The sequence below is a fragment of the Ailuropoda melanoleuca genome, chromosome 12 (genome assembly GCF_002007445.2).
Source record: "Ailuropoda melanoleuca isolate Jingjing chromosome 12, ASM200744v2, whole genome shotgun sequence".
Taxonomy (NCBI): domain Eukaryota; kingdom Metazoa; phylum Chordata; class Mammalia; order Carnivora; family Ursidae; genus Ailuropoda; species Ailuropoda melanoleuca.
Genome location: NC_048229.1, coordinates 4,595,288 through 4,606,206, shown reverse-complemented (window position 1 = coordinate 4,606,206; position 10,919 = coordinate 4,595,288). Strand labels below are relative to the sequence as shown.

The following is a 10,919-nucleotide window of genomic DNA, read 5'->3' as shown; positions in this document are numbered from 1 at the left end:
AGGACTGCCTTTTGCCCTCAGCAAAGTATTAACATCGAGGCAGCTGAGTTCCTAGAGGAATGTCACTGTGCCTGTTTCAAGGACTTGTCAATGGGCTGTAGCTAGTAAGGACTGTTTCTTTGTCCTTTAGGGCAGCCAGGAATGCCCGAGGAATGTCACTTACATCCCATGGGGGGGGTGTTGCAGGGTGTCAGCTTCTGCTTTGTCTTCAGCTTGCCTTCCATTCCCTCATCAATGTGATCACGTTTTATGGGAGAAATTGAGACACCAAATATTAAGTAACCAGCTCAGAGTCATCAGGACAGTTAAGGAGCAGCAGCTAGACTCTCTGCCCGTTGACTTCTCCTTTTAAAATAAAGTTTAGGGGCTCCTGGGTGGCTCAGTTGGTTGGGCGTCTGCCTTCAGCTCAGGTCGTGATCCCGGGGTCCTNCTAGTAAGGACTGTTTCTTTGTCCTTTAAAAGCAGACAGGAATGCCCGAGGAATGTCACTTACATCCCATGGGGGGGGGTGTTGCAGGGTGTCAGCTTCTGCTTTGTCTTCATCTTCAGCTTGCCTTCCGTTCCCTCATCAATGTGATCACGTTTTATGGGAGAAATTGAGACACCAAATATTAAGTAACCAGCTCAGAGTCATCAGGACAGTTAAGGAGCAGCAGCTAGACTCTCTGCCCGTTGACTTCTCCTTTTAAAATAAAGTTTAGGGGCTCCTGGGTGGCTCAGTTGGTTGGGCGTCTGCCTTCAGCTCAGGTCGTGATCCCGGGGTCCTGGGATCGATCCCCGCGTTGGGCTCCCTGCTCAGCGGGAGCCTGCCTCTCCCTCTCCCTCTGCTGCTCCCCCCTGGTTGTGCTCTCTCTCTTTCTGTCAAATAAATAAAATCTTTAAAAAAAAAAACCCTTTTATAAAAATAAAATAAAGTTTAAAGAATATTCTAATTTATGTACTAAGCAGGCTCTGGAAGAGTTGGCATAAAATATTTGAAATAAATGACTTTTCTTAGTAAAGAGACAGTGTGGTTGGTCTCCTAATTAATTAGGTTTTTGGTAGGCCTGAAGTTTTGTAGAAAAGTGACGTTGAAATTATGTCGTATTGGTAGGGTTTAAGGTGTTTCACGGTGGATTTTCCAGGTGACAGTGTTTTTCTCCTTTGAGTAATAAAGCTTTGCTTACTCATTTATTTATTTATAAGAAGATTTTATTTATTCATTTGAGACAGAGAGAGAGAACGTGCATGAGTGGGGGGAGGGCCAGAGGGAGAAGCAGACTCCCCGCTGAGCAGGGAGCCCGATGCGGGGCTCCATCCCAGGACCCCTGAGATCATGACCTGAGCTGAAGCAGGCCTGAGTGTGCCCCATCTCAGTGTGCTGACTGAGCCGCGCAGGTGCCCTTTACTTGCTCGTTCTAGACACAGCACGGGCTACTGTGTTGGGGGGAAATAAGGCATCAGCAGAGACTGAACTTCGTTGGACCTTTGGTGTTCATGACTCCCAGCTTCCAGTTTCGGGACGGTGACGGAATCGAATGCTGTCGAGCTGTCCGCGTGTGCGGGATGGTCTGCCCCCTCCTTTGCAAAGGGAGCCCAGGTAGCTGTGCCCCTGCCATCACCTGCCCAACTCTTGTCTCTTGCTGCCTGCTCTCAGTTCTCGCAACCCTGGTCTGCACTACAAGTTACTGTTTGCTGTCAGAAGTGGTGTCAGAAGTCAGATCATCATGCTTGTCCAGGTAGTGCCTGAAATAGGGGATAGGGGAGGTCTGGTAGCTGTGTGACCTTGGGCAAGCCCCTTAAGCTCTCTGGGTCTGTTTCTGCCTCTGTCAAATGGAGAGGAGGAGAGGACCTGTTCAAGAATATGGTAGAGCTTAAGCGAGTGAATATGCATACATGCGTGTACAACAGTCCCCGCCCCAGGGGACACGTGCGGAGCTTTCAGTTGAGATTATACCTCTGAAATCCCTGCGTGGCCTTCAAACCCTGGCTGTCCAGTTCCTCCCGTGGCTTCCTAGAGCGCATCTTCCAGGGGTGGGGCCCAGACTCACGTATGTTTCTACAGCGCACGGTTGCTTCTGACGCACACTGTTGGTTAAGAACCACAGAGTCTTGTCTGTATGTCGTCTTTGGGCTGCTCGGTATTATTCTGCTCCCTTCCTTGGTTCTTAGCCCAGATGCAGTTCGGGCTGAGCACACATGTAGTCTCGGGGATGGGGACGCCACACCAGTCCTGCGTCCCTCCCTCGCTCTTTAAGGAGGTACTTGCATGTCCATCCATCCATTCGTTCACTCGTTCTCAGAGCTGTCTCAAGTGTCCCTCAGTGCAAGGTGCCGGGAACATGGAGTTGAACAGGACGGCTGACATTGTAGCGGGATGCACGAAAAAAAAGGAAAAACATACAGACGCTCCCCGACTTAGGACTGTTTGACTTTATGATGGTTCAGCACATTCAGTAGAAGCCGTGCTTGGGATTTTGAATCTAGATCTTGTCCCGGGCTCACCATCTGTGGTCCCATCCTCTCCTGTGATGCTGGACAGCGGCCGCCGCTCCGTGTCAAACGATCACGAGAGTCACAGACGCCACCCGCACCCTCACAGCTGAGCCGCCTGTCACTGCCAGCGCCGTCGTCAGTGAATTACATGAGACAGTCTACACTCCCGTATAGAACAGGCTCTGTGGTAGATGGTTTTGTGCAACGGGAGGCTTGCGTCCGTGCTCTGAGCACGCTGACCGTGGGCCGGGCTAAGCCGTGCTGGCGCCAGGTCAGGTGTGTTNGGGAGGCTTGCGTCCGTGCTCTGAGCACGCTGACCGTGGGCCGGGCTAAGCCGTGCTGGCGCCAGGTCAGGTGTGTTAAATGCCTTGAGATAGAACCAGTAGGCTAAGCCTTGGTTTTGTAAAATGAATGGAGGACATTTGCCTGGGGTTTCTTACACCCTTGAAGTCTAATAGGAGTTGGTTTATACCCATTTCAGGACTGAGCTGCATGTGTGACACGGGCATGCCTGCTACATGATCCGGGTCACAGCTGCACCCGGCAGGGGACCGGCTGGAGGTGCTCGGTGGCCACAGCCTTCTGGAGGCAGAAATTGGCGGAAGCTGGGACAGTGGTCCTCCTTCAAGTGGGATTTCAGCCACGAGAGTCATCCACGCCCTTACGTGGCTCATGTCAGTGGTTCTTTGCTTCTTCGCAGGGTTGTCAGCCGCCCCCTCCGTCTAGCTCCTGCTATCTCTGTCACCTCAAAAGGAATCACCTCCGCTTCCCCGGCACCCACCCGCCTCCATCATGTCCCCGGGTTTGCCCGTGCCGGACATTTCCTAGAGATGGAATCCCATCCTGTGTGGCCCTTCGTGTCTGGCCTCTCTCTCGGCCTCATGCTTTGGAGGTCCCTCCACGCTGTGGCAGCTGTCAGTGCTTCCTTCCTTCTATGTCCCAGTCGTGTTCCGGTGTGTGGCTCCAGCACGTTCTGTCTGCGCCCAGGAGGCCCTTCAAGGGCTGTCACGCCCCAGGCACTGGGCTTCTTTGGTGAACACCGCTTGGCGCCTTTTATGACCTGAGGAGTGAGAATGCTGGGTCTCTCTTCCATCGTTTCTCCTGCTCCCGTCAGATGTTTCCGCACTTTTACCTCGGGCACTGCACCAGGTCCCGGTATCTCCCTCTGGAAAGTGGGAAAGGTCAGATGTGAATCTTTGGACAAACAAAACAAGACAAACCTGAAAACCGGTAATGCTGGTGGCAAAACAGACCAGTCTTCTGGGCGCCGGGTTCAGACTGAGCTGGCCGTGCGCTTGTGCTCTCCCTCTCTCCCTCACCTGTGTGTTGGCTGAAACCAGACCCTCTTTTCCCAAGTCCAGCTGTGTTTGGAGCGTGGGCTAGGGAGGTGTGGTGGTCATCCCGGGTATGCAGTGGCTTTTTCACTTCTCCCTGTGCACCCTGTCCTGCCCACCCCTGCCATTCCCTCCCTTTAAACAAGAGAACCCCTTCTTTTAAAGAGCTCCCCCTGGTATTTGCAGTGGAAATAAGTGCCCTCAAGCCAGGGATCAAATTTAGTTTACAAATAAGGTACTTTCTTCTTTTTTTAAAATTTTATTTATTTATTTGACAGAGAGCACGAGAGAGAGAGAGCACAAGCGGGGGGAGCAGCAGGCAGAGGGTGGGGGGGCAGCAGGCAGAGGGAGAGGGATCCCTTTAAGCAGGGATCCTGATGTGGGTCTCAATCCCAGGAACCCGGGATCATGACCTGAGCCGAAGGCAGACGCTTAACCGACTGAGCCCCCCAGGCGCCCCACAAATAGGGTGCCTTCTCGAGCAGGGTCCTAGATTGGCTGGTTATTGGCCTGAGGACTTCAGGGTCACTGTGTTTTGTTTTCTGCATGTCTTCCTGATTCCTGCTCTCCCAGCCGAGTGCAGGTGCTCGTGGAGTTCTGCTTTGTGCTCGCTCAGGCATTCTCAGCAGACCCCATCCCTGCTACACATGATCCCTGGTGAGGCTGCAAGGTGCCGCCAAGGGAAAGCACTCCCTGGTACTTCGTGCTCCAGCGAGCAGAGCCAAAGCAGTATGCATTAGCCCCGTCAGTGTTGAAGTTCTGAGAAGAGCTGCCTGCACAGCACATTTTGTCTTTGAACAGTGGGTTTGGGGTTGCTGGGTATTTATAGGATAGGAAATCACTGGGGGAGTGGGAATATGGGGGAAGTAATTACAAGGCTACCCAGTGAGGAGAGGAAAGAACCACGGGTAGGCATACATAACTTTAAGGAAATGGGAAAAGCCAGATTTACACCAAAGAGAAATCAGGATGTTTGGAGAAGTGACGCTTCGTGTTATAGAATCGAACGGCAGTTAACAGTCAGGAATAAAATATTTACATCAGAGACAACATTCAGAGGAGTAACGTCTTTCCAGTAATAAGTATGTTCAGATAATTTTCCCACCCCATGCAACATTGAGTCTTTGTCGTATTCTTTTTTTTTTCTTTTTTAAAGATTTTATTTATATTAGGGACGCTTGGGTAGCGCAGTCGTTGGGCGTCTGCCTTCGGCTCAGGGCGTGATCCCGGTGTTCCGGGATCGAGTCCTACATCGGGCTCCTCTGCTGGGAGCCTGCTTCTTCCTCTCCCACTCCCCCTGCTTGTGTTCCCTCTCTCGCTGACTGTCTGTCTCTGTCAAATAAATAAATAAATCTTTAAAAAAAAAAGATTTTATTTATTTTAGGGAGAGAGAGAGAGTGTGTAAGCAGGGGGAGGGGAGAGAGAGGATCCCAAGCAGATTCTGCACTGATCATGGAGTCCAGTGTGGGGCTCAATCCCAGGACCCTGAGACCATGACCTGAGCCAAAATCAAGAGTCAGAGGCTCAACTGACTGAGCCTCCCAGGCGCCCTGGTCCTATTCATTTTCTGTTGCTGTGTAGCAAATTACCTGAACACCGTGGCTTAAATTGTAGACCCTTAGTGTCTCACGGTTTCTGTGGGCTGTGTGTTCAGAAATGGCTTAGCAGGTAGTTCTGGCTCGGGAGCCTCTCATGAAGTTGCAGGGGCTGCATCATCTGAAGGACTGACCGAGGTGGCACATTCACATCCCATGGCTGTTGGCGGGAGGCCTCAGTTTCTCACCACGTGGCAGCTGGATCCCCCGGAGCGAGCTGCAGGAAGCTGCTGTGTCTTCTTTGACCAAGCCCGAGAAGTCACTGTTGTGTCCAGCGTATGTTGGTTACCCGGCTCGGGCCTCTTCCGTGGGGGCGGACCCACCTGAGAGCATGAGCAGTAAGGGAGGGTTCACTGGGCTCGTTGTGGAGGCCAGCTCGCCACACCGTCCTGTTCCGTCATTGCTGTCTGTTAGGTGGAAATTCATGTCTCGCTGTTGTCACGTGTGTTTCTTCGATAGCGAGGTTGATCATTCTGGCGTCTTAGGCTAACTTCCACATACACGCTCTTCTCTAGGAAGTTGAGTAAGCCCGTGTCTGTGTGATGTTTCCAGGCACCTGTTTCTAACCTACATTTAAGCCGTGTGAGTTCTCCTCCTGGTCTGTGACTGAGAACCTTTCTTTTAGGGTTGTGTCTACTGTCTGTCCCTTTTCTCTTCCCAGGGGAAGGCAAAGAGGAAATTGTGAAGGTGACGTTTGAAGAGTTGCGTCAACAAGTAGCTTTGTTTGCAGCAGCAATGAGGAAAATGGGAGTGAAACAAGGAGACCGGGTGGTTGGTAAGTGTTTTTGGTNCCTGTTTCTAACCTACATTTAAGCCTTGTGAGTTCTCCTCCTGGTCTGTGACTGAGAACCTTTCTTTTAGGGTTGTGTCTACTGTCTGTCCCTTTTCTCTTCCCAGGGGAAGGCAAAGAGGAAATTGTGAAGGTGACGTTTGAAGAGTTGCGTCAACAAGTAGCTTTGTTTGCAGCAGCAATGAGGAAAATGGGAGTGAAACAAGGAGACCGGGTGGTCGGTAAGTGTTTTTGGTTCTTGTTGTGGTTTGGGGGGGAGACTGAGGCAGAGTGACCGGCTTGTAAGGTTGAGGCCACTCTTGGACAAGATGGCAGATTACATGCAGCCTTGTAGGACTTCAATGATCTGTGCTTGGTGGAGGCTAGATGCACAAGGAAGGTCATGGCACAGGGAGAGCACAGGGCAGTCCGGGCAGCAGGACAGCCTGTGCAAAGGCCCTGAGGCTCATGGGTGCAGGGCACCTGCAGGAGTGATAGGAGTGTGGTGGGCTGGGTGTGCAGTGCAGGAGGTGGGGCTGGCAGGGACTCTCCTTCTAGAAGGAACCGGGGTTGGACTCCTCAGACCTGAAAGGGAGGCCTGGCTCCTTCTCCCTCACTGAGTCCCCACCTTCCTTTGTTCTCTTCTAATCGGATGGTGAGTCATGCTTTCCCACCTAGAGGAATTCAGGTCTTTCTTACAGTTTTCTTTTCACTTTGACTTCTGGAGAAGTTTAAAGGCCTGTGTGTGGACCTGTTCTCCACCGCAAAGCACTGTAGTGAGTTTAGATGTGGGCGGGTGTGTCCCCAGGGGCAAGCAGGGGGAGATGATAAGACTTATCGTCCATGCAGGCGGGGTGGTCGGGGTGCTAGCCCTCCTCCCCTGCCCCCACGGTGGTGGGACCGGGTCCACAGGGCAGGGTAGCAGCAGGAGAAGCCGCTGCTGGGCCTCTCCTGGGAGAGCTCGCTGCAAGTGGGTGTTCAGCGTGTGTTTGCAAAGAGGGCGGCCTTATCGTGTAAACCGAGTAAAGGGCTGTAGCTATGTCCCCTCTGCTGGCAGCTGGGCACGGAGGCCCTGCTTGCACCTTAGTTGACTAGCCCCAGATCGTAGGGATGCACCAAGTTGCCTCCCGTCTTAGCCCTCGATGGGGTCTTCTCGTGGTTGCTCACTGCAGCGAGGTCCCTGCGGGCCCACGGAAGACCCACCACCACTCTCTTCCCACACCCTGCTTTTGTTCTTTTGTTGTCCTTAGAGACCACTTGAAATCTTGGGATTATTTGTGTGCACACAGGCGTCTGTCTGTCTGTTGTCTCGTACTAGAGGACAGGGGCTCTGTCTTCNGGTGGAGGCTAGATGCACAAGGAAGGTCATGGCGCAGGGAGAGCACAGGGCAGTCCGGGCAGCAGGACAGCCTGTGCAAAGGCCCTGAGGCTCATGGGTGCAGGGCACCTGCAGGAGTGATAGGAGTGTGGTGGGCTGGGTGTGCAGTGCAGGAGGTGGGGCTGGCAGGGACTCTCCTTCTAGAAGGAACCGGGGTTGGACTCCTCAGACCTGAAAGGGAGGCCTGGCTCCTTCTCCCTCACTGAGTCCCCACCTTCCTTTGTTCTCTTCTAATCGGATGGTGAGTCATGCTTTCCCACCTAGAGGAATTCAGGTCTTTCTTACAGTTTTCTTTTCACTTTGACTTCTGGAGAAGTTTAAAGGCCTGTGTGTGGACCTGTTCTCCACCGCAAAGCACTGTAGTGAGTTTAGATGTGGGCGGGTGTGTCCCCAGGGGCAAGCAGGGGGAGATGATAAGACTTATCGTCCATGCAGGCGGGGTGGTCGGGGTGCTAGCCCTCCTCCCCTGCCCCCACGGTGGTGGGACCGGGTCCACAGGGCAGGGTAGCAGCAGGAGAAGCCGCTGCTGGGCCTCTCCTGGGAGAGCTCGCTGCAAGTGGGTGTTCAGCGTGTGTTTGCAAAGAGGGCGGCCTTATCGTGTAAACCGAGTAAAGGGCTGTAGCTATGTCCCCTCTGCTGGCAGCTGGGCACGGAGGCCCTGCTTGCACCTTAGTTGACTAGCCCCAGATCGTAGGGATGCACCAAGTTGCCTCCCGTCTTAGCCCTCGATGGGGTCTTCTCGTGGTTGCTCACTGCAGCGAGGTCCCTGCGGGCCCACGGAAGACCCACCACCACTCTCTTCCCACACCCTGCTTTTGTTCTTTTGTTGTCCTTAGAGACCACTTGAAATCTTGGGATTATTTGTGTGCACACAGGCGTCTGTCTGTCTGTTGTCTCGTACTAGAGGACAGGGGCTCTGTCTTCTGTTCACTGCCGCGTCTCAGTCCCCAGGGAGGCGGGCGCACAGTGGGTGTATGATGAATATTTATGGAGTGAGCGAATGTGGGTGCGGGGCCCGTGGTCCTAGCAGGCATTGCGTGGTCATAGCAGGCATTGTGTGGTCGAAGCCTCAGTATCTGGGGTTCTTCTTCNCAGGGCACCTGCAGGAGTGATAGGAGTGTGGTGGGCTGGGTGTGCAGTGCAGGAGGTGGGGCTGGCAGGGACTCTCCTTCTAGAAGGAACCGGGGTTGGACTCCTCAGACCTGAAAGGGAGGCCTGGCTCCTTCTCCCTCACTGAGTCTCCACCTTCCTTTGTTCTCTTCTAATCGGATGGTGAGTCATGCTTTCCCACCTAGAGGAATTCAGGTCTTTCTTACAGTTTTCTTTTCACTTTGACTTCTGGAGAAGTTTAAAGGCCTGTGTGTGGACCTGTTCTCCACCGCAAAGCACTGTAGTGAGTTTAGATGTGGGCGGGTGTGTCCCCAGGGGCAAGCAGGGGGAGATGATAAGACTTATCGTCCATGCAGGCGGGGTGGTCGGGGTGCTAGCCCTCCTCCCCTGCCCCCACGGTGGTGGGACCGGGTCCACAGGGCAGGGTAGCAGCAGGAGAAGCCGCTGCTGGGCCTCTCCTGGGAGAGCTCGCTGCAAGTGGGTGTTCAGCGTGTGTTTGCAAAGAGGGCGGCCTTATCGTGTAAACCGAGTAAAGGGCTGTAGCTATGTCCCCTCTGCTGGCAGCTGGGCACGGAGGCCCTGCTTGCACCTTAGTTGACTAGCCCCAGATCGTAGGGATGCACCAAGTTGCCTCCCGTCTTAGCCCTCGATGGGGTCTTCTCGTGGTTGCTCACTGCAGCGAGGTCCCTGCGGGCCCACGGAAGACCCACCACCACTCTCTTCCCACACCCTGCTTTTGTTCTTTTGTTGTCCTTAGAGACCACTTGAAATCTTGGGATTATTTGTGTGCACACAGGCGTCTGTCTGTCTGTTGTCTCGTACTAGAGGACAGGGGCTCTGTCTTCTGTTCACTGCCGCGTCTCAGTCCCCAGGGAGGCGGGCGCACAGCGGGTGTATGATGAATATTTATGGAGTGAGTGAATGTGGGTGCGGGGCCCGTGGTCCTAGCAGGCATTGCGTGGTCATAGCAGGCATTGTGTGGTCGAAGCCTCAGTATCTGGGGTTCTTCTTCCAATTTAATCTACCCTTTCAAGGTCTAGAAAAGGACTGCAGAAGGTCCTTCTTCCCATTTTCATTAAAAAAAAAAGTCTCTCTTTGAAGCACACGTTTTCTGAGAGGAGAAATAGGGAACCAGGTGTGTTGAGGAAGATGGCCGAGAGCCCTCCGGGGACACCGGACCCTGCTGAATCAGGCTGGTACCTGGTGACCCGCCCTCGTGCATATCGCAGCGTGGACACTAACTTGACCTGACCGTAGTTCCAGGCCGGGCGCTGTATTTCCCTGAAGAGGGCATGAGGGAGTGACTCCCTGGAGAGGCNAGGGTTGGACTCCTTAGACCTGAAAGGGAGGCCTGGCTCCTTCTCCCTCACTGAGTCCCCACCTTCCTTTGTTCTCTCCTAATCGGATGGTGAGTCATGCTTTCCCACCTAGAGGAATTCAGGTCTTTCTTACAGTTTTCTTTTCACTTTGACTTCTGGAGAAGTTTAAAGGCCTGTGTGTGGACCTGTTCTCCACCGCAAAGCACTGTAGTGAGTTTAGATGTGGGCGGGTGTGTCCCCAGGGGCAAGCAGGGGGAGATGATAAGACTTATCGTCCATGCAGGCGGGGTGGTCGGGGTGCTAGCCCTCCTCCCCTGCCCCCACGGTGGTGGGACCGGGTCCACAGGGCAGGGTAGCAGCAGGAGAAGCCGCTGCTGGGCCTCTCCTGGGAGAGCTCGCTGCAAGTGGGTGTTCAGCGTGTGTTTGCAAAGAGGGCGGCCTTATCGTGTAAACCGAGTAAAGGGCTGTAGCTATGTCCCCTCTGCTGGCAGCTGGGCACGGAGGCCCTGCTTGCACCTTAGTTGACTAGCCCCAGATCGTAGGGATGCACCAAGTTGCCTCCCGTCTTAGCCCTCGATGGGGTCTTCTCGTGGTTGCTCACTGCAGCGAGGTCCCTGCGGGCCCACGGAAGACCCACCACCACTCTCTTCCCACACCCTGCTTTTGTTCTTTTGTTGTCCTTAGAGACCACTTGAAATCTTGGGATTATTTGTGTGCACACAGGCGTCTGTCTGTCTGTTGTCTCGTACTAGAGGACAGGGGCTCTGTCTTCTGTTCACTGCCGCGTCTCAGTCCCCAGGGAGGCGGGCGCACAGCGGGTGTATGATGAATATTTATGGAGTGAGTGAATGTGGGTGCGGGGCCCGTGGTCCTAGCAGGCATTGCGTGGTCATAGCAGGCATTGTGTGGTCGAAGCCTCAGTATCTGGGGTTCTTCTTC

The 10,919-nt window shown here is 53.8% G+C and overlaps 1 protein-coding gene across 1 annotated transcript in view; it reads left to right on the top strand.

Moving 5' to 3' along the window:
- Positions 1-10,919, top strand: part of AACS (acetoacetyl-CoA synthetase) — a 57,590-nt gene that overhangs the window by 10,174 nt on the left and 36,497 nt on the right. Inside the window, exons 4-5 of the mRNA XM_034637938.1 lie at positions 6,066-6,185; positions 6,302-6,415. Coding sequence (XP_034493829.1) covers positions 6,066-6,185; positions 6,302-6,415 — 234 coding nt within the window. The remainder of the gene's footprint in view (positions 1-6,065; positions 6,186-6,301; positions 6,416-10,919) is intronic.